General features: G+C 47.4%; 2 protein-coding genes across 10 annotated transcripts in view; both read right to left on the bottom strand.

The window, feature by feature from the left end:
• Positions 1–4,265, bottom strand: part of MARCHF2 (membrane associated ring-CH-type finger 2) — a 36,143-nt gene extending 31,878 nt beyond the window's left edge. The window contains exon 1 of one of the 9 annotated variants that reach the window (XM_041422442.1): positions 4,119–4,265. Coding sequence is in view for 4 of the 9 variants with exons in the window: in XM_041422416.1 (XP_041278350.1) it covers positions 1,195–1,327 (133 nt within the window). In the remaining 5 variants the exon portion in view is untranslated. Of the gene's footprint in view, positions 1–19; positions 1,122–1,194; positions 1,468–1,488; positions 1,510–3,532; positions 3,555–3,677; positions 3,863–4,118 lie in introns of those variants that run through there. The other 8 variants (XM_041422407.1, XM_041422377.1, XM_041422388.1 and 5 more) reach the window with 8 other exon arrangements.
• A 758-nt stretch (positions 4,266–5,023) lies between these two features.
• Positions 5,024–21,838, bottom strand: RAB11B (RAB11B, member RAS oncogene family). Its single transcript, XM_041423696.1, has 5 exons — positions 21,664–21,838; positions 15,998–16,193; positions 13,971–14,164; positions 12,383–12,463; positions 5,024–9,639 (listed from the first exon to the last, which is right to left on the bottom strand). Exons 1-5 carry the CDS (start codon positions 21,701–21,703, stop codon positions 9,494–9,496), a joined length of 657 nt encoding a protein of 218 aa, XP_041279630.1. The 5' UTR covers positions 21,704–21,838; the 3' UTR covers positions 5,024–9,493.
• Positions 21,839–21,984: the final 146 nt, after the last annotated feature.

Raw genomic sequence — 21,984 nt, 5'->3', positions numbered from 1 at the left:
CAGGCAGCCTGTGACTCACCACCCAGCTCTGGAGAGCTCCAGAGCAGACGCACACTGAGAGCATCCCCACGGGCAGCCAGAGAGGAGTCACTGATCCCATCCAGTGCCTCCCTTCTGCCCACTCCTTACTGCCACAGATTCCCTCCTCAATCCTCAAGTGAAACTTCATAATTGGTATCTCTGCTGCAAAACTGTCTCAGTTCAGTTTGCCATGTTTTGCTTAGGCTGCATTTCTAGTTCTTCTGGACACAGGCCTTGTCTGATTTGTCTGCAGGGAAGTACAAGAAAAACTGTGAGGAAATAAATTGAAAACAGTCCAGAATTGAAGTTTACCTTTCCTCTCTCACCAGTCTCAAATCTAATCCCAAAAAGCTTTCAGCTGAAACAGAACTAAAGCTCTCAAAGCTTCAAACAAAGAAATCCCTGTTCAAGCCAAGACTACATGAGCTTGGTGCATTCTCCTTTTCACAGAAAAGTGCTTTAGAAGGTAAGTTTGATTTGTTTGCACTTTTATTTCCTGAGCCAGTGCTGCTCCCTGTCCTGTTTCCTCTTTTTAGGAACTGGAGGAGAATGTTTCCTTCAGCTTTGATGGCTAATTTTGTGACAACTGATTAAAATTGCAACAACACTTAAAGCATTTCTGTCCTTGTGGTTAACCACACACAATCATCTCAGGTTTTATCAGGAACTGAAAGTTTAGTTAGAATTGGTACATAAAATCTGGAATAAAACTTACAGAGGCTTATTTATTTGAAATGGGGGCAAATGACAGATTCCAAACTGTAACACTATTTGTTCTACAGAGGCCTGGGGCAGGAAAGGTATTTGCAAGGCAGATGGGTAGAAAGAGCTGCAGGTCAGTACAGCTCCTGTTGGGCTGCTCCCTTCACTGGAGGATGCACAGGGTTCAGTCCCTGCCTCAGGACATGCCAGCAGTCCGTGCTTTCAGGATTTTGTCATTCTGCATTTTACCTTGAGTGTTTAGGGCTTTCACAGGCTGCAACTGCACAGTAGGAGAGGCACATTCCACCCCAGGAAAGGCACACAAGACCCTGAGACACTCAGTAGTGATTTCCCTGCTTTCACCCAGCAAGATGAGCCACCAAAAGCTCTCCCAGCTGCAGTGGGGAACCCCACCTCCCAGCTGAGTTGCATTGCTGTTGCAATGAGCTACAGCTGAGCTGGTCTACTTACAACAAAGATGGCACAGACACAGGTTCCAGGGAACAGTTGCTACAGTTGGAGCTGGAGAGAGAACAAGACCAAGACTGGAGAGGTGGAGATCCTGCTGTTTACACGCATGGCATGAACTGTGCTGATAAGCCATGAATTTGATAAGCCACACTTGATAAGCCTCAGCACAGATTAATGCGTCATTTTAGCACCCGAGAAAGCTGACGTACAGGCTTCATGCAGAGCCACATGCCAACCCTGGCTTGGTGCTGTGCTCATTTCCTTCACTGAGAAGCGCCCCAGGGCTCAGTTTACCTCATGGCTTGTGTGCCCAGGTGTCACTCACTGAGACATACCCAGAGTGCTTCCAAGAGGACAAGAGTCAGTAACCGAGACCATTTCTCTACTGTGGGAAAGGCTGGAGCTAAGAGCAAGAAGAAGCATAAGTTAGCCACAGTAAATTAGACTGGGAGGGGGAAGAGACACACCACCTCAAACTTCAGTCTGGAATGGGAAAAAAAACCTAGTTTGGAAAGAGAACTCTGAAATCTCCAAATATCCAAAGCGGAGTCAAAGTCAAGTGGAGAAAAAAATAAACTCGTCCTGTAGTTTATAGTTCACAATGCTGGATTTCTCCCTTCATTTTCTAAGAAAAGCTTCTGTGTTCTTAGTGTGAAAAACCAAGATATTTTAAACAATAGTAAAACAAGTCCCCAAATGCCCATTTTGCTTTGTGCCTCTACCTGCAGAACTACAACAAAGTCCTGTCCTGAGGACTTGCAACTGTCCCTCAGACTCACAGAGTCTCAGAGTCCATACCCAGGCTCAGCTTGCCATGGATGCATTTTGATTCACTTTGGTCACGCTGTTTCAAGAAAACAGTGCTTACTTCCTCCCAGGGAAACATCGTGTGCTACACTTGCTTGATGCAGGCCAGCATCAACCAGCTGGAAGAGGAAAAGCCCCCTCCCAGCACCCACAAAGGAAAGAACTCTGTTGGAAGCTGCTCAGTGCACTGCAGTTCTGCTCATCTGCATGGGCCCCTTGGCGTCCAGCACAGCGTGACCTCACCCTGCAGCCTCAGTGCAATCCACAGCAAAAAGAGCAAACACATCCAAAACAAGGAACATTAATTCCAATGCCATTTTCTGTTTCCACTTAGAAAGTGGTGCTGATCAGCTAACCACACACAGACACCCCCAGCTATATAGCTGGTATAGAGTGTCCGTGAACTACGCTTTAGGTTCACACCTGGCCATTCCCTGTGCCAAGACCTGCTCTGCTCTTGGCAAAGTTTAGACTTCCCTACAGATGCAGGCTGCCTGCAATGCTCCCCCAGTGTGTGCTTGGAGGGAATTAGACCTTCTGTCCCCAGCTGGAATTATTAAATTCACTGTCACGGTGCATGTGACAAAGGGATTTTAGAGTCCCAGCTCCCTTCCCTTTTGAGTCTCTGTTTCTGATGGGTGACACACCATCACAACTTCAAACACACCTGAAAAACCGGGGCACTTCCAGCCTCCAAACACTCCCCTGCATAATCCTTTGGAGATGCAGAAAAGTGTTCAAACACTTTAGCTTTGGCAAGCCAAGACTAACGCCCAGCTGTTCAAAGGATTGTACTGTGCACGTGTGAGTGGCAGCCAAGCAGGGTTTTATATCCACTCGAGCTGGACCAGCCACAGCCAATGCAGCTGGCTGACCACAGTGACATCACAGGCATTCTCAACAACAACCTGGAAAAAGGTCAAGAAAGTGCTAGAAACTGCATCAGAAGAGAAAGACACAGAGATAAATGCTTGTTGGAAGGAGATTCAAACAAGAGAATGAGAGTGCCAAGGAAAATGAAGGGCTGGTAATAGAGAGGGTTAAGAGAGGGACACAAACAGTCCCATAGGGATGAGCAAATAAAGGGCACAGGGTGGCATGAGAACCACATCTCCACTGACAGATCTCCATCACACACATCAGGGCAGGGACAGAACACTGAATACAAACAAACAGAATAAAAAGCCAGAGCTGCTTTGGATAACCCTGACACTTCCAGCTCACCATCATCATCCCCAACATGTAACACCTCAGCTGCCTGCAAAATTCGAGCTCTGCACAGCTCCCTCCAACAGGACAACAGCCTAAACTCTCCTTGGTCCAGCAGCACCACGCAGTGCAGGTGTATCACCCCTCACCTTGGTGGCACCATTTCTGAGGGCACTACATGCAAGCAACTGCAAACTCCAGAAGCCTCCAAGACCACTGCATGGTGTTTTGGTTTGATCTAGAACAAAACACCAGATCCAGAACACACAACAAGAGCAAGTGTTTGAGACTGCAACAAAAACACCTCCCATGTCACAATCACCTTCCTGTACACGAGCCACAGACTTGTCCTTTGGATAAATCCCACAAACCAGCAGTTCTGGCCTGTCACAGTTGGCTCAAGAAACCTGAGTTTAAATGAGACAGAAAGTTAAAGACTGCTAGTTTATGAAAAGTCCATCACAAACCCTAAGCTTACACCACGGAGGAAAGCAGCTGCTGCTCCAGCACAGGACTGCATCAGTCTCTTCAGCTGTGCTGTGACACCGAGCTCATTCTCTTGGGAAATCTCTGCACACGAGGCAGCGTGTCCGTGTGCTCAGAAGGCAAAACGGGCACCAGAACGCTCCCAAACCTGTGAAAAAACAGGTATGGGAGCCCAGTGGTAAAGGAAACTTTTCCTAATAACTGCTTATACCCAGGGAAGAAGAATCTAATGAACAAAACACCGCTTCTCAAACCTCCGCCACTTCTGTCCCTGGTGATGTTTGTGAGCGACAGCCCCGGCGTTCCCGGGGGCCGGCGCCGTGCCAGCCCAGCCCGGCCCGGCCCGGCCCGGCCCAGCCCGGCCGGGAAGGGCCGCGGCTCAGGCGCGGGGCCCCGCACGGCGACCACAGCGCAGTCCGTACCGGCGGCAGCGTCTCGCACGGGGCCCGTGCGGGCAGCGGGGCCGGCGGCAGCCGCTCCGGGGGAGAGGCCCCGAGACCTGCAGCGCGGCTCCGGCTCCCAAGCACAAGCGGCGCCGCACACCGGGGACACCCCTCGGCGGGGCCACCGGGAGGGCTGTCAGGGCTCCCGGGCCCGCCCGCCTCGGCCCGGCCCGGCCGGGACGCCGCTCCCGCCGCCGCAGCCCCGCGCCGCAGCGCTGCCGCCCCAGCGCCCGCCCGCCAATCCCCGCCCGCACAGCGCTGACGCAGCTCCCGAGCGCCCAATGGACTGCGCGTAACCCGCCAGCGTCGCAACGCGACCCCGCTGGCAACAGCCGGCGGCCAATAGCGGCCCTGCGGTCAAGCCCCGCCCTTCCCCGGCCCCGCCCCCGACACCCGGGCCCCTCCCTTCCCCTCTTGCTCCGCCCCCAGCCCTGGTCCCGCCCCCGCGCTGTTCCCGCCCCCAGTCCCGGGAGGGCTCGGCCAGCGGGACAGAGGGACAGCGGGACAAAGGGACAATGGGACAGAGGGACAATGGGACACTGGGACTGAGGGACAGCGGGACAGAGGGACAATGGGACAGCGGGACAATGGGACTGAGGGACAGCGGGACACTGGGACAGAGGGACAGTGGGACTGAGGGACAATGGGACAGAGGGACAATGGGACAGAGGGACTGAGGGACCCCACCCAAGAGGGACAGCGGGACCCCACCCAACGCGGCACCTGCGGCAGTGCAAAAGCCCCGGGGCAGCGGGCAGCCCGGCTTGCCGCTCCCGGGGGCGCTGGCAGGGGCACGCATCCCCGCCCCACTCCGTGCTCTGGCTCGGGAGCCCCCCCACCTCATTCTACAGTTGTGTCTGGAACAGAACTTTACACAGACAGTATGATTTGGCAATCTTTATATCCACAATACATCTTAACCATGCACAAAAATCGAGTGATGTGTTTATTTACAAAGTGAATTGCACTTAACACAGGAACCAGGAGTAAAAGTAATAGAAAGGAACCTCTCTTCTGGGTTGCATAAAGGCCCACTACCATTTATAGCCTACAAAGCCTGATAGTCAACACTACCATGCATTATCTGACCAGTGTAAAATAGGAATTGCTGTTAATTATTGAAACAGTGCGGCCCTGGAGATACTCATTCCATGGAAACATTCCATAAATCAACAACTTCACTTAAGAGTCTGCAAGCCAAGAGCATCTACCCTTCAGCTCCTACTTACTGTGCTTTACTTGAAGGACAGTTAGTCTTAACCTCCAATTATCTGATTTTCCTTAGCTGTTCGAGTTTTTTATGGAGAAAAAAAATCTTCCCTAGGTGACTGAGCCACTTCACTGGAATCTTCTTTTCTTCTACGGAGTCCAGAACCTCCAAGCAAGTTCTTCCTTCTGCTTGGAAGGGAAATGATCATCGAGCCTCGGTAAGACTCAACCAGAAACAGATGCCACCCTCACCTTCTGAAGCAGTACAGCTTCAGGGATGAAAGCACCAGGAGCAAAAATACCTCCTGTACAATTTTCCCAGAGTTTTTGTTAAGTAACTGATTCAAATAAAGGCTCAGCCCAACCCATACCATGCCCAGCCAAGAGCTCTGTGTTGACACAAGAGGTCACCAGGGAGTCACAGAACAGCACCCAAATCGGGGCATCTCTAACCCCACAGAGATGGCCCCCACAGCACACACTGAAAATCTTTTTAACAAAGTAGCAAGCAGTCACCCATCAACTGGATTTTGACATTTATACAAGTATGGAGCTTTAAAACTTTCCTAGGAACCAAACCTCCTTGTTCTGCGCAGGCTCCAGTGAAGATCCCAGACTGCCTGCCCTGTCTGTAAGCACTGACTCTGCAGGAAAAGAGGCTGGATTGATCTGATCTCCCCAAGGAATTTATTTCACCCATTCACGGTTTGTGTGCTCAGGACCAAGTCCCTTTTATGTATGCATTTTGGCCTTCACCCTCCCCATCAGTAAGAGGAGAGGCAGCACAACAGACTCCTGCCTAATTGTGCATTAAAGGAGCTGTTCCAGACATCAGCAGGAGCCTCTGATGGTTGTGTTACGACACAAGTGGCAGTACTCAGGGCTTTGTAGTGTTTTCAATAGTTAAAGGGAAGTCAGCCTCAACATCCAAGTAAAGCAAGCAAAGCACACATTCCTTCTTTTCAGATGCAGCTTTCCTGCTATCAGGAATTTTACAAAAGCCAAACTTAGCCCTGAAATCCCTTGGGGCAGATGGAAGAGAGCTGTAACCTTTTTTTTTTCCCTGACAGTAATACTGAGACACACAGCCAGCAAAGCTGTGGGATGAAGCAGTCAAGTTGAGGTTACGTGTAGTCTAATTTCCCATCAGGAAAGCATGCTTAAGGAGTCTGGGCTACTGGAGAGCTTCTCTGAATGTCAGACAGCTCTTCAGCATTTCCAGCTTCCTCAGGGTTCCTCCAAGTCTTCCCCTCAGTAACTCCAGCACAGCAGTGGGCTGGGTTGTGGACGCAGTTTCTAAGGAGCGCACAGTGCTTCATCAGGACACCAGATCACAAGCCTTTTCCCCAGTCTGTGCACAGGAAGATGGCCTAACCTGGCAGAACTGATCCACTGTCCTTTTTCTATTGTCACAAAGAGCCCTGTTCTTATTCTGGGCAGGAGCACCTCAGACCCACAGAAGGGCTGTGGCTCTGCCTGGAGAGCAGCACAGCAGCCTGCAGAAGAGCCTTGTCTCATACTCAGGGACCACAGCAGATGAAAACCCCCATCCCATTCCCAGTGCTCTCAGGAGCTACATGGATGCACATGTGCACACACCAACTCCCCCTGCGTGCCCCAGCAAAGGGCAGGAGGCTCTTCCCTGTCCCACAACACAACAGAATGGTCCAAGGTCCACAGTGCTGAGGGGGCTTTGGACAATGGAGTTGTTCAAGAGCTCTTCAATACCCATAAATTTAACTGCACTTAAGCCCTAGACACTGACCTTTCACTGGGATTCTGCAGCAAAGTTTAAAGCCTTCCACAAAGTCAAAGACTAAAGAAAATCTTTGAAGAAACAAGCAAGTGACTAAACTGTTTCTTGCTTCTTACACCAGGCCAGACTGATTCTAGAAACTTCATGTTAAGAGCAGGACTTACAGAGTAAGCATGTTAATGCATCACCCTGAACTAGTAAGTCTTCTTAACAGTACAATTCCTCCTCATGCTATCCAGCTGATTTCTTTTTATAAAGTTTGTTCAAAAATTAAGGAGCCCAGCTCTACTAGTGTCCACTTGTTCCCAAATGAAATATTTTCAATATTTCAGAATTTTCCATTCTCTCATTGCCAGCTGTCTGAACACTGACTACACTTTATGTTCTGGTCTTGGACCAACAAAAAGGAGATATCCCAGTTCCCACCTTCTCTCAACAAGAATACTAGTGAAGCAAATACCAAGTGTTGAAAGTGCTTCCTGAACTGGAACACCCTTAGGATAGAGCCCTGTGATTCCTCCCGAGGAATTCATACCCCCATTCAATGGGATTGGGCTGCAAGCATGCACCCCTTAATCTTGAATGTAACCTCTAAGCAAAGCTGAAGAGTGAAAGTGCCAGGCACCACACGCATCCTGTGCTGTGAGCTGGAGCCCTCTCCGTGCATACAGTACAAAATTAAAGGCATTGGTCTGGAAATCTTATAAAAGAAAAGCCATCAGAATTAACTGCCCTTAATTTTATTACGTAACCAGACAGAACAGTTGAGACTGGAATGTCAGATTTCCTCTTCAAGCACAATTCACAGTTTCATATTTGCTTTGTATCAATAAAGAAAAATCAACTCACTAATATGCAGCTGGAATTCATCCAGTGAGATACAGGCTCAGAATACAGAGCAAAAACTCACTGCAAATGGCGCCACAAGCCTTCAGGGAGCAGCAGGTGGTTTCCAGCTCCTCCTTTCGATCATTTCACCCAGTGTTTGCCATCAGAACATTCAGCGGATACCGGAGGAGATACAAGTGTGCAAGAGCTAGTGAGTAATGAAAAGCCATCAGAGATTTGCACAAGCAAGCAAGAGACTGACTACACAAAGTTGTGGTAACATTCTTCCCATTCAGCACAACAAAGAATTAGAGTAGTTAGCCCTGCTGATGACAAATCTGTTACATCAGTGAAGTACAATCATTTAAGAATTACAGTCTGCAGTTCAGTAAAATGGTAAGAAGAAAACAACAGATTAGTAGTTATTGTGTGAAATCCTAATATTATGCATTTTAGTAGAGGTCAATAGTGAAAGATCATGAAGAGAAAGTTCCAGATACTATGGATCTGCAGAAGTTTTACAAAATGTATAAAGTATTGTGTTTCTCTACAACAACCAAAACCCTTACAAGTGCAGGTATATATGTGACATGAAAATATTGCCTCACTCACTCAGACAGGGGCAGGAGAGATCTAGAGAAAAAGCAGCATGCAAAAAAAACCCCTGGAACTAGCACAGATCCTGCTTTCAGACACTGACCTACAGTACAAAAAGAAGCCTACTTGTACAGGCTGCAAAAGGTTTCTGAAATCAATATGCTGGCACTTACTGTACAATAATGTTAACTGATTAACATAAGCCATGAATAAATATTATGCCACTTCATAAAGCCTGCACAGGCATTCACAGTGGCAGAGAAAGCAATGCAGACATATTTCATTGTTCCCAAATAAAACAAGAATAGAGAAAGATTTCCCAAGCAGGAAACAGTAAACTACACAGCCAGACTAACTGTATTAGGGGTAATTACAGAATAAGTAATGTTATTTTCAACAGCTTTCTTATGTGTGTGCAGCCACTAAAATCCTCACTGTGAGACTTCATCAGGACACAAAACAGAGCATTTGGCAGGACAGCTAGTTTAATTTCTCCCCCATGTTTACAGAAACACAAGAAAAAGAGATATCTGACTATGGGAGGAAAAAACCTTGTCACCTAAATATAGTTATTTCTTCAGCTAGTAGAGTCAAGTCCCATTGTTCCTCTCCCAGAAAACAACAACAACAACAAAACCAAACTGAAAAAAACCCTAGCAAAACCAAAACAAGCCTATTTGATAAGAGTGTTTCATGGGATAATATCCAGCAGCAGATGTTCCAACACAAACATGTCTATCAAATCAGTGACTACATTTCAAGCCCAGAAGTCACCACATGGAAGGGGTTTCAGAGGCAGGGGGATGTTAGCCCTACAATTAAAGCTCTAATATGAGAGGGGAGATCTGGGAACGGAATAAAGGAGGGAGGAGGGAGTCACTGAATCACAGGAGATAAGAAGTGCACACAAGTTTCTAAATGAAGCACAGACAAAGTGGAGGGCACAAGAGTCATCTAGAGAAGGTCACAGGTTCTGACAGCACTGGAGTTTGTTGGATTTCTGTCCGTCGGTGGTTGGCGGGACGCTGATATCAACGACGTTGTTGCCAGGAGACTCATCGTGCGCAGACCGGTCGGCGATTTGCTTCTGCGACACGATGCGGTAGATTTCTGCAAGGAGAGACAGGGTCAGAGCCCGGGGGCACGGCTCCCACGGGCACGGCGCCGAGCAAACTGCCCAAGAACATGCCAGAACCCAAGAAGAAGACTGAACTTGAGGGCTCTGGAAGGGAATCTAGGCTCATCAGATGTGGCGTGTAACATCTGGCTGGCTTTCCAGTTCTGGGATGAATACACCAGCTCTGTCTGGAAAAGTTATTAAGACAAGAGTCCTCACTGCCTTCTGCAACAGCACTTCCTATCCCCTTCTTTTTCAATGACTCCATGAAAATGGGGATTATTAAAGGGGTTTTTAAATGGGAAAGGAGCAGGAATGTTCGTTTCTCAAACAGGGAATCATCATCTTTGCGATTAAAAAAAATTGGGCAGCATACTTTAGAAACACCAATCACTAGGATGCTGGGAAACCTTCACAGCGGTGACTTACATGGTGCCCACCTCCACTCCTGGCAACCTGCTACCACCAAGTAACAGCAGTGCTGCTCTCTGCAACACATCCGTTTTCCTACCCATGACAGTAAAAGCTGCATGGGTCCAGAAAGCCCCAGACTTCTCCAAATGAATTTATTTGACTCAAACTAACTTAATGCTTGAAAGCACACAGATGTACACAAAGCTGTAACCACTGACGAGAGACTGCCAAATTAAAAGCTTTCACAAACTGTTTCAACTGCATACTTAGCAGAAGTCTTGTAAGTGGAAAGGTTTTTAAGGTAACTTATTTTGCTGACTATAAGTCCTTGTTCCAACTTCCCTCCATTGTGAAACAGGAAAAGGGCAAGTACTTCCCTGGAAGTCTGTGGTAAATATTATGGTCACATTCATACAGCCACAACCCCAAAACAGCAACACCCAAAGCCTTTAGTAAGGATTAAAAATCACAGAGGACTGTGCAGGGCTTGTTTATGGGGATTTTTTGTTAGTTTCTTTGGTGGGTTTTTTTTGGTGTTTTTTTGTTTTGTTTTTGTTTTGGTTTTTTTTTTTAAGAATCTGAACATATTTATGTTGTTTAAAATGGAAAGCTTTAACTCAAGGCAAACCTTGTTGCCACTGGCTACCTACAGATCTTTGCTGAAAGGGAGGAGGAGGGTTGCTCAGAGGCTGCCACACCTTTTTCTTTCCTGCTCAGTACTGTATTTGAATTTCAGCTGTTTAGAGTGGTTGCCAAGCCTGCTTTGCTTTGGGGTAGCATCTCTTTGTGGTGTTTTGTTGGGTTTTTTTTCCTTCCAGTCGTTAGTGATTCCTCAAACAAGTGGCCAGTAAGGAAACTCCTGTCCTGCCATACCCACTCTCTTCCCTGTGCCAAGTGGTGGTTCCCAACTCACTACTCTACACAGCACATTTTCCTAGGTTCCTTCTCCTCTCTTAGAACGATGATTCTCCCCCAAGTGTAATCACTTTAGGAACAGCCTTTTCAGGACTTCTCAGTCTTATTATCCTGACCAGACAATCTCAACACTTTTGGGAGCCCAGGGTGCTGTGAGAGAGAGGGGTTTGAGTTCAGTTTGCCTGGGCCTGACTTCAGCTTGAGTTGTTACAGCACTGTGGCTCTCCTAGAGTGGCCTCAGGCCAGCATCTCTAACCAGGGTCAGTCTCAGGACAACACTGCAAGGGAAGACAGGATGGATGGTGACTGTTGAACTACACTCAGAGCACTAAAATAAAAAATACTGTCTCAAAGTGCCAGGGAAGTTGCCTCAAATCCAACCAAGTGTCCCAGATCAGCCACAGATCTGCTACACAGTGTGAGACCAGCCAAGCTCCAGCTCTGGGCAGTCGGCTCTGGCCTGCACTCCAGATGCTTCACTAGTGGCTCTCTAATAACACAGATCTGCTCTGCACCACATACAACCCATTCCTCCTCTGTCAGGCTTTTACCTAGAGAGCCCTTATTTCCTGTCTGCCTCTTCTTGGGCACCTTGGAGTCAGAGTTGGGGTTGTTCAGTCTAGAGAAAAAAGGCTCTGGGGAGGCCTTAGTGCACACTACCAACATCCACAGTCCCCGAAGAGCTGGAGAGGGACTTCAGACAAGGGCCTGGAAGGACAGAACAAGGGGGAATGGCTTCCCACTGCCAGAGGGTAAGGTTAGATGGGATTGTAGGAAGAAATTCTTGGCTGTAAGGGTGGTGAGGCCCTGGCACACGTTGCCCAGAGCAGCTGTGGCTGTCTCTGGATCCCTGGAAGTGTCGAAGGTTGCACAGGGCTTGGAGCAACCTGGGACAGTGGGAGGTGTCCCTGCCCATGGCTCACTGTCAACTTGATATCCACCAGAATCCCCTGGTCCTTCTCTGCAGAAGATGCTGTTGGTGCAGTGCAGTCACCACCCTTGCTATCAGCTGAGAACAAGAGCTCAGTAGTAGAAAATGGTACCAGCCTGCTTTGGTGCAAGAGAAGATACTGCAACATTTAACTTCCAGCATGGCTGGGGCTTCACTGCTGAGATTTTGTGCAGGCAGGGAAGTACAGTTACTAGTTCCTTTACAACAGTGCTATTGCAATAGCTTGAACTTATGGAACATCAGGAGATAGAAACCTCCAGGAGACAGAAACCCTCACCTGGGACAGAAAGGGGTGTATGGGGTTGGAGGCACAACACAAAGGTGAGATTAGAAAGCTTGCAAACTAACCATTGTTCCCACCACTCATTTCCAAAACACTCCAGAAAACTACAAAATGTGCCCATGAAGAAGATCCACCACCTCAGCTGCTCCTCTGAATCCATAACAAACCATACCTGTAAGGATGTTCTTGAAGGCTTCTTCCACATTTGTAGAGTCCAGAGCAGATGTTTCAATAAAAGATAAGTTATTTTTTTCTGTAATAAATAAGAAGTGATTCAGTTAAAAATTTTAATAACACTTTATTTCACATTTACTTTGAGGTTTTTAACTTTTATTTTAGGCAAAATCAGCCAGGGCGCAGTATTTTTTTTTTCTTTTCCTTGTTGCACAAGAAACACCTTGGTGCTAGAGTTCAGCAACATTTCTTTTACCCAAAGTGCAAAAACATTTTCCCCCCTGCAGCCCTTGCTCAGTCAAGCACCACAAAATACCATTCTCTTCTGGCTACAGATCACACCCAGAGGTACCTTGAGCAAGAGCCCCAGCAAAAGCACATCAGCTGCTACAGAGACACAATTCTCCTCTGCAACCCCAAGAAGATCAACAGACCTATACTTTCCTAATCAGACCCCAGTTCCAAATAACAATGACTGAAACACAGTCTATTTTCTTCCTTCCTTTTACAGTGCAATGTTAAAAAATTATTATTAAAAAAGAAAGTGATTAACACTCAAATATCATACCTAGAATGGTTCTGTATCACCTGCCCAGGAACAGGCAAATTTCAGCAATGGAGCTTAAACAAGCAACAATGACCATCACTAGCAATTTAAAACAGCCTTAGGTGAAAGTCCAGGGTCAAAAAGTAAGAAGGTGAACTAAGTGACCAAAGTAATAGACTATCTGGGGCATCCACCAACTTGTTTTGCTTCTCTTAGATAAATGTCACTTCTCCTTCATCTGAAAATTTAAAGCGGCTTTATTACCCTCAGGGTACTTGTTTGCCAGCAAATTTCAGAAAGTGTGTGTAAGCAAACCTTGGTAATATTTCTAGAGGTATTTTAGAAGTTATACATTTACATTCCACCTCCAAGCTTGACAGCCACACAAAAGCTGAATGTCCCCACGCCTTTCAGGACAAAAGAATATCTGACCAGTGCTCTGCCAGGTAAGGAAGAGAGAAGGAATGCAGTGGCAGCATCTTACATAACCCACTTGACTTCTCCCAACAAATGATAATTCTCAAACCTGATGATCACTGCATTCATTTGCAGCTGTCCACATTGATATCTATTCAGCAGAAGCAGGTCTCCAGGAAGGAAGGATGGACATTTTATATTGTGATATTTTTTATTTTTATTGTGATATTTTCTCTTCTAAATATTGCTTACTGTTTCTAGCCCTGTTAGAAGAAATGTTTATTCTTCAGCTGTCAGGCAGCTCAAAGACAGTGAGCCCTATATACATGTTCAAAATGTATATAGCCCCTAATACATGTTCAAAAACACGTACTACCACCAGATCTAAGAAACAACAGAAAACTACAAACTAAAAATGGCAAAGAAAATTCTCAAAAAAAACCCCAAACCAGCCACACATGCTAGTTAATAAGTCAAGATATTTCCATATAAAAAACCAAAAACCAACAAAACACCTTAAATGTCTTTGTTAGGGTTTAAGCTAAAACTTGAGGTGAGAGCTGAGCCCTGGACAAAACAGTGTGATGGCAGCAGCCCCGAAGCCCCGTCCAAAAGCCCAAACCTGCGAAGGCCCTGGCCTCGTCGGTGGGCACGGCCCGGAGGTGGCGCAGGTCGCTCTTGTTGCCCACCAGCATGATGACGATGTTGTTGTCGGCGTGGTCTCGCAGCTCCTTCAGCCAGCGCTCCACGTTCTCGTAGGTGAGGTGTTTGGCGATGTCATAGACGAGCAGAGCCCCAACAGCACCGCGGTAATATCTGAAACCATGAGGCACAGCCCTTCAGCGAGAGCTCTGTCCCAGCCACGCCAACAACAGCCCACCCAGCACTTCTTTAATGCTCTCCACTTCGGAAAAAGTTGTGCTGATGCAGATATGGTTGTTGGAGTGGTTTTGAAGCCTAAGAGTAAGTTCCAAATGCAGGGTTTTTTTCTAATAGCATTTCTAAAAAAATCCAGTGTGTGTGTACCAGAATGCTGGAGAGCCTCCAGAAATCAGGACTGAAAATGTCCTGTCTGCTCCAAATGTGTATAGGAAAACTCACCATTGCAGAATCGGTACAGCTGGGAGGTTTTTGTGAAGTTACAGCATAACTTTCTACTAGGAAAATAACCCTTAATAAAATGTCAGTATTTGTTCCTGATCCTTCATATATCTCCTGTCCCTCCTACAAACTAAAGAGAGGACTCTGGGCTATATTGTCACTATCCACCAACCTCTAATCCAGGAACAGGGTTTGTCCCCTCAGCGCAGGTTTGGGCCCATTTCAACACAAGCCAAGGGCTCAGCTCAGCACAAGCCAATCTGTATCAGCAATCCTGTAACATCCATATCTCTCTTCCACACAATCCTACCATTTCTCCTCAGTTCTGCCAGCACCTGTCTGACATGCTGTTGAACTGAGCCAGGGCACCAAGTCAGCAGAAAACATTCTCTTTTCCCTGATGCTTGGCATTCTGCTGGCCAAGCAGGCTGAACTGGCCGAGTGATGTGTCAAGCAGCAGTTAGTGCCAGCACAAAGGAGAGGCAGGATCACAGGACTGCAGCTGCACTAGCTCCCAGCAGTAAAACCTGTTGTTGTTGACCCAGACTAGACTAGCACACAAAAAATTTCTGAAAGTCACACTAAGAGCTCCAAAAAAGATGCAATGTGAAATTGTCACTTACATCTGCTTCTGCATCCCTTTCCCTATAGACTGCTCCCTTTGGTCTTCAGGGTCTCCCGGTTTTCTCCCATCTTGACAAATTTCCCCTTACCTTGAGTTTAATGGCTCAATCTGTGCATGACTCAGAAACATGTTTTTACCTTTAGAAACTGATACACATCTGTAACATAACAAGAAATCAACTCACTGATCAGAAAATGCTCTGGAGAACCAGGCCTGACCGAAGGATTTGCTTTTTGTCCTCTGCAAGATAACTTCTGCCAGCATAGAAAGAGGTATACCTCAAACCACTCTGTGAATTAACACGGTGCCACAGTGAAAAAGCTTCTCACCTCCAGGGATTGTGCTAATGTTGCAAAGCCAGCACTATCATTGTTGCCTTCCTACTTCCTGGCTATTCAATGTCTGTGCTCATGGACCTAATTTTCAGGGCTGTGACTGATTCAAAGTCATTGAGATTTCAAGGGATTTTGTGGCTGCATGTTCTCCTAAAAATACCCTAAATCTCAAGACTGAGGAGGCAGTTGAGACCAGAAGCCATGGGTGTTACAGTAAGCCACCATACCTAGACCAAAACTTGACACCAACAGTACCCAGCTTCCATCTGAAATTACACTCACTTCACATAATGAACGCATCACATTCAGCACAGACAAAAAACCAAATCCCAAAACTCAAACAGAATTTCCCACAGTTTTGATTTAAGCTGTCATTTGTTTCTGTAACAGTAACATGTGAATCTAAAAAGTACTTTCATTATATTAATCAAGGGAACACAAAAGTATTTGCTATCTTATGACTTGGATCCACACTGAAGTCTGTCACAATGACTTTGGCATATGTGCCAAATATGTTTCACTCTCTACCCATACATTTATCTGCAGCATCTCTGCTAGAATTCTGTTGAGCAAAGACAGAGTACTCACGCTGAGGTAATGGCACGGTATCGCTCCTGGCCTGCAGTATCCCAGATCTGGGCTTTTATCGTCTTCCCATCCACCTGGATGCTCCTGGTGGCAAATTCCACCCCAATGGTGCTCTTACTTTCCAGATTGAACTCATTGCGTGTGAAACGTGACAGAAGATTACTTTTCCCAACTCCAGAGTCTCCAATCAACACAACTGAAAGGAGAGACATTATTTTCACAATTAGTTTCTTGTACCAGCACTGACTCCTCGCTGCAGTGCGGCCTGGCAGGCAGCATCCATCAGAAATGCAGTCAGACAGCACAGGAGAGACAACACAGACAACACCGCAGCCCTTACTATGGACAGCTTGTTTCTCCAACCCCAGAAGAGCCCCAAGCTGCTTTGTGGTGAGTAGCTGCCCGGTCCTCAGAGGTGAAAATGAGAAATTGCTGCAGTGACTGATGAAGTCAAACAGAGCTTTGGAAGCCCCAAGCACTGCAGCAGCCAGAGGTAAGACAGGCCCCTCACACACTCAACCTCTGGCAAAGGAAGGCTACAACCCACATTTTAAGAAACACTACAGGCAAGAACATGGCAAGAGGCCACTGTCTGTCCAACAAAAGCCTTTGTACAGTGTAAGTGTACTCTATTTTAATTAAAAAACAAAAACATGTTAAGTAAACAATTATTTGCAGTCCCTGTTGGAGTCATATAGGGTGTTTTATTTCAATAATTTAATTAATAAATATGTCCACCACAAAAAGGGCAAAACAGGAGACATTTGGTACTACAAAAAAGATACAAAGCAAAGCAGAACATCATCCAGCAAAACAGGTTGTAGTAGACTGCATGAGAAGTAAGAGATGAGCTAGAAACCTCTGCCTCCACACATGGTGTTGCCATGATAACAGAAAAATGTAAGTGCAGAGAGATCTTCAGCACACAAAGCCCAGCTTTCCTGAAAGGAATTGTGAAAACAAAGGCACATCTTGTGGCAGGAGGTTCCCTCTACTTTTTTGCTTATAGATGAGAGCAAGAAACAACTGAGAGAAACACAGCTGAAACAGCTGAGCCATGCTCCCTTCCTCTTGCAAACACTCTTATCACATACCCTTTGGAATTCAAGTGTCCTGGCTGAAGCAAAAGGAAGAAAGGCCGCCAGCTTCTGTGAGCTTCTTTAACCTTGGGAATATTTCCTGCTCTAGTTCTAAGCGCAGATTTGCTGATCTTCCTCATTCATATGGGCAAAAAACATTCCCAATTTCCCCCCAGCAACTACAGAACTTGCACACTTCCAGAATGAGCTCCATTCTGGAATGAAAACATTCCAGTGTTTTCCCAGGGCCAAGGATCGTATATACTTGTCTTTTAGTGGTGCTACAGCTTTTCTCTGCTCAGGCCACTGTTTGAGGATGGAGTTCTGGCAGCACCCTGCTCCAGCCCGCTGCCATCCCAGCCCTGGAGCACATTCCCGGGCTGGTGCTGTCCCTGGCTCTCTGCTGCGACAGCTCCCGAGCTGCACAGGGGCATTGTTGAAGCGCTGGAGAGCCCCTGTGCAGCTCATCTGCCTGAGAGCACAGACAGACAATTGTGCTAGCACAGCTGAGCAGGCAAAACACAACACAGGCAGGAATGGGCAGCCAGCACATCGTGGCAAGGCACCACAACTCCCCACCCGGGAGAACTTAAACCAACTCCTCACACTGCTCTGCCTTCCCTGGCAAACAGCCTAAACCATTTTTTAGGGTATGAGAACAGATAGATAAAAAAAGATTTTATTCCAAGTTCTAACGCTAGGATTTTGTCAGCTTTGTTTTCCAGACAAACAATTTTTCATCACTAATTCCATGGGACCTTCCAAGAACAGGCAGAGGTCACCCATCTTGCACAGAGATCTGCTGGCTGGAGTAGGCTCTGTCCTACAGCAAAGCCCTGACCATAACCTAAAGTAAGAATATCCACCACACAAGCTAGACCAGATTGGAAGACCCCTGAGGTTTCCAACTGTTTCTGAAGGGAGCTATCTTCCCATGATTTTGCAGCTGGAGAAAGCACAGCCTTTCCATATTCTAGCCATCTCCCAGGCTCTGGCATTTTAAAAGTATAAATTTGGGGCATAAACCATGCAAACGGCTCTCAGGTCTTTAACTCCATCAGCCACTGGAAGAAAATTCCAGGGGTCCTGCGCTCCTTTGGCTGGTTATTCACAGCCTCCCCTCACTGTGCTGCCCCACATTCCAGCAGAGCTTCTAGGAGAGCATTTTTCAGAAGTTAAAGGAAGGCAACCAGATCCCAATTCAATAAAGAACATCCCTAGAGTTTCCATGTGCTTCTTATTAATACTCAGTCTTGAGCACTAAAAGGGCATTTTCACTTTCAGGAGAAAGATGCCAAGACTGGGGGCCCCACAAGCAGCAGAGAGAAGCCAAAAACTTATTTTCTACAGGAGCTGAGCAAGAAGATACCTTCAACATTCTGGACTAAATGATTAGATCTTGGGAAAGTTTCTAAATTTGGTAACAGGCCACTACACAGTATTGCCTGTTCAAATTCAAAAGTTGTGACAGAGAAAGAAAAAAGTTCCAAATGACAGCTTAAGAGTCTAAATCCTCTGTAAACACATCTCACCAGAACCGAGGAACTCACTCTCGAATTGCCCCTAAGGGCCACACTGGTGATGAAAAGATGCACTGGTTTGATCCTGGAAGTGACATCAACCAATAACCAGCACCAGCCACCTTCAGAAGGCTCCAAGCACACAGACAAGCCTTGCATAGTGCCCTGTTTATATCCTGAATCCTGCTCCTTCAGTATTTCCTGATTTTCTCTCTCCTCCAGCACCCCCTGCCACTGTGTGGGTTATGCATCACCACCACACTACCCATCCATCAACTCAGTCACCACCCTCACTCTGCTTCCTGTGTCTACAATATCCAGAAGTACAGCACAGTCCCACCCCAAACACCTGTCCTGTATATTGAGATCCTTGTACAAAACAAACCAAAGCCAGAAGGAAAATTCCAGTGCCACACATCATTGGTAAGAAAAGGAAAATAAACAGATCAAGTTTATGACAGAATTGTAAATACACACATTTACTAATCTGGGGAAAAGAATATATACTTTTGAGTGATTAAGAAGATTAAGACTCCCTCCAGCAGAGACCATCTAACCAGAGTTTGTGATAAATCTGAAGTACATAAGGTTGCCAGATATTGGTGACTAATAGGATACACATTTGTTTTTAATAACCACAGCCTGAGCTATGCAGAGACTAATCAGAGCAGTCTAAATTCCTACAAAAGTAAAAGAAAGCTCTTTTTCCCTATGGCCGATTTTTCCTGCCTTTTTCATGAGCCAGCACACATCTGAACAACCTCAGATTTAATTTTTAAAATAAACACTGATAATAGCTAATCTTCTCAAGAGCAAAATTAATGTGCAGATCACATGTAATAGGTACAAGGCTTCCAACATTTTTAACAGCTCTGCAAAGGTCATGAATTCAATTCCAAATCAATGCATTCAAAACTCATGCTGGAAAGTCCCTGCTTTTTCACCATCCCTGCTACAAAACTAGCTGGGAATAGAGGCCAGAACTGCTGGCTTCACTTGAGTTACATCACTGAGCACAGCCACAAGCTCTTCGCAGCCTCGCCACGCCACACAGCCCTGCACACACACTCTGGCTCCTTCCCCCAAAGGCTGGTTTAGGCACTTTGGTAACAAGTAATATTTTGTTGTGATCAATAAAATAAGCAGTTCTGTTGGGATGCACATGGAAAAAAAGGGAAATTGGGGACACAGAAGCACTAGTTCAGCAGAGCAGATCTGACTGTAATCACATCCCCAGATTGCTCCCAAACCTTAAGTTAGTCATTGCCTGCCACATGCTATCCTTTAGAAATTGGTGGCAGGGGAAACAGTCAAGCCTTAAATTTAACAAAAAATAAACCTTCCCAGACTAAGATCCTCCTACATCATTATTTCTACCTCTGATACTACTCAGACTGACAGAACAGAATTCAAAAGTCATCTGCATAGCTAAGAAGGGGCTAAACCACAAACCACCCAAAGTCCTGGAATCATTACAGCAACTGTCCTTGATGTTTAATTCTACTACTGAAGGAGGCAAAAATAAAAGGAAGGAGAGCTGGTCACAGAGCAGAGCCCTTATCTCACTTGATCCCATTTATGTTATTGTTTCTATGCTATTTTGTCTAGTTCCAAAAAGCCTCAGAAGAAGAAAAAGATAATCAAACCCACAAAGAAACCCTTCTCTATTTTTTTTGTTTTTTAGAAATCCACATAATGACCCCTCCCAAAAGATGCACAGGAAAGGACAAATCTCTCACCCGTTTTTTATTAAGTGCTACAAAGTGTGCCAGAATCACCACAGCACAGATCCTGACCAAAGTCTCATTCCAAATAACATTAAAAAGGTATTTCAAAGCAAGTATTTTTAAAAGGCGACTGCATTCTCTCTAGCTAATTGACTATTCAGAGAAAGAAAAAAAGAAGTACAATTTTTAAGCTTTCAAGTTCCTGGCTATTAAACCACCTGGGAAACAGACTTCAGAAGGAAGCTACTTTAGACTCAGTTTAGTATATTTTTACAGGCTGGTCATCTGCTTTATAGGCAGAGAAGAAATAAGGGCTTTTATCCGCAATTGTCTTCAAGATTCAACCCACTGTAAAACAAATAAAGCAAATAGGCAAATACATTTATAAAATATTTCCCACAGACGAGTAACTATTCTTTTCTTTGGTCCACAAGTTCAGAATCACTGCTGCCCTTGTGAGCATCCAGAGACACTGAACGCCTGGGAAATTGTCCCAGCAGCAAGTGACCCCCAGAGCCCTCAGAGACCGCCATGGGCACCGTTAGCAAAGTGATGGTAGTCCACCGTTAGTGAACTCTTGGGATGGAAAGCAGGTTTCAGCCACTCTACCAACAAAACAGTGCAAAACAGGCTGGAAACCAAAGGTGAAGGTGCTACACCCACCTGCACTGCTCCTCGGGCCTCACGGGCAGAGCAGCGGGCTGCTCCGGGAAACTGGTCAGCTTGAGCCTCCGGACAGGCCGGTGTGGAGAAACATCCCACGGGACAGAAACCCCCGCGGGATGACATCCTCCGGCTCCCCCCGGGGCCAGCGCAGGAGGAGCAGCACCGAGCCCTCACAAGAGCCTGGACAGCCCGACATGCCAGGAAGGGGCAGGCGCGGCAAACGCCCATCAGCACAAGCAGTTTACACCGCTACGGTCCCAGGCTCCCAGTACCGGCGCTCAGCGCGGACCTGCGAAGGAGCGTCCACCGAAGCTTACGGTTTGCAGCTCCGACTCGACACCGGGCGATCTCCGGACAGCCACAGGCACCGCCGGGCACAGCCCCGGCCCGCGGCCCGCCCGCTCCCCGCCGCGGCTCCGCTCGCCCCCGGGGATCGCAGCCGCCCAGCTGCTGGCGCACCGCCCACGCGGACCGGGACGGGACGGGGCGGGGCGGGCAGGCCCTTGCGGCTCTCCCGCCGCTCCCCCGGGGCTGACCCTGCTCCAGACCAGGCTGGGGGCCCACAAGGCCGTCCCGCGCACCAAGGCCGCGGCAGACGCCCCGGGCCCAGGCGGCCCGCTGGTCCCGGCCGCGACCGGAGCGGTGCGGCGGCCGTGGCCCTGCTGAGCACGTACCTTTGAACAGATAGTCGTACTCGTCGTCGCGGGTGCCCATGGCGATGGCGGCGCCGACCCTCTGCCTGCCCGGCACCGACCGCGGCCCAGCCGGGGAGGGGCGCTCCCGCACGGCCCAATCAGCGCCCGCCAGAGACCGCAGGAGGCGGGCGATGCCACAGACCCAGCAACAATAGCCAATAAACGACGGGAGCTCCCCTAACTGGCGGCGAACGCTGCCCAATCGAAGGGAGGCAGCTGGGAAGGGGCGGTGCCTGGGTGCCAGAGCTGGGATCCTGAGAGAGGGGGCGGGGGCCGGGGGCGTGCCCGCCCGGGCGGGCG

The sequence above is a fragment of the Onychostruthus taczanowskii genome, unplaced genomic scaffold, assembly GCF_017590055.1.
Source record: "Onychostruthus taczanowskii isolate IOZ18803 unplaced genomic scaffold, ASM1759005v1 scaffold110, whole genome shotgun sequence".
NCBI classification, from domain to species: Eukaryota; Metazoa; Chordata; class Aves; order Passeriformes; family Passeridae; genus Onychostruthus; species Onychostruthus taczanowskii.
This window is presented reverse-complemented; position numbering and strand designations above follow the sequence as displayed.

Coding starts and splice junctions, on each gene's coding strand:
- RAB11B (XM_041423696.1), bottom strand. CDS start 21,703: ATGGGCACCCGCGACGACGAGTACGACTATCTGTTCAAAG. Junction 16,194..21,663: donor GTACGACTATCTGTTCAAAG/GTACGTGCTCAG, acceptor CTCTCCTTTCAG/TTGTGTTGATTGGAGACTCT. Junction 9,640..12,382: donor CTTCAAGAACATCCTTACAG/GTATGGTTTGTT, acceptor CTCTCCTTGCAG/AAATCTACCGCATCGTGTCG.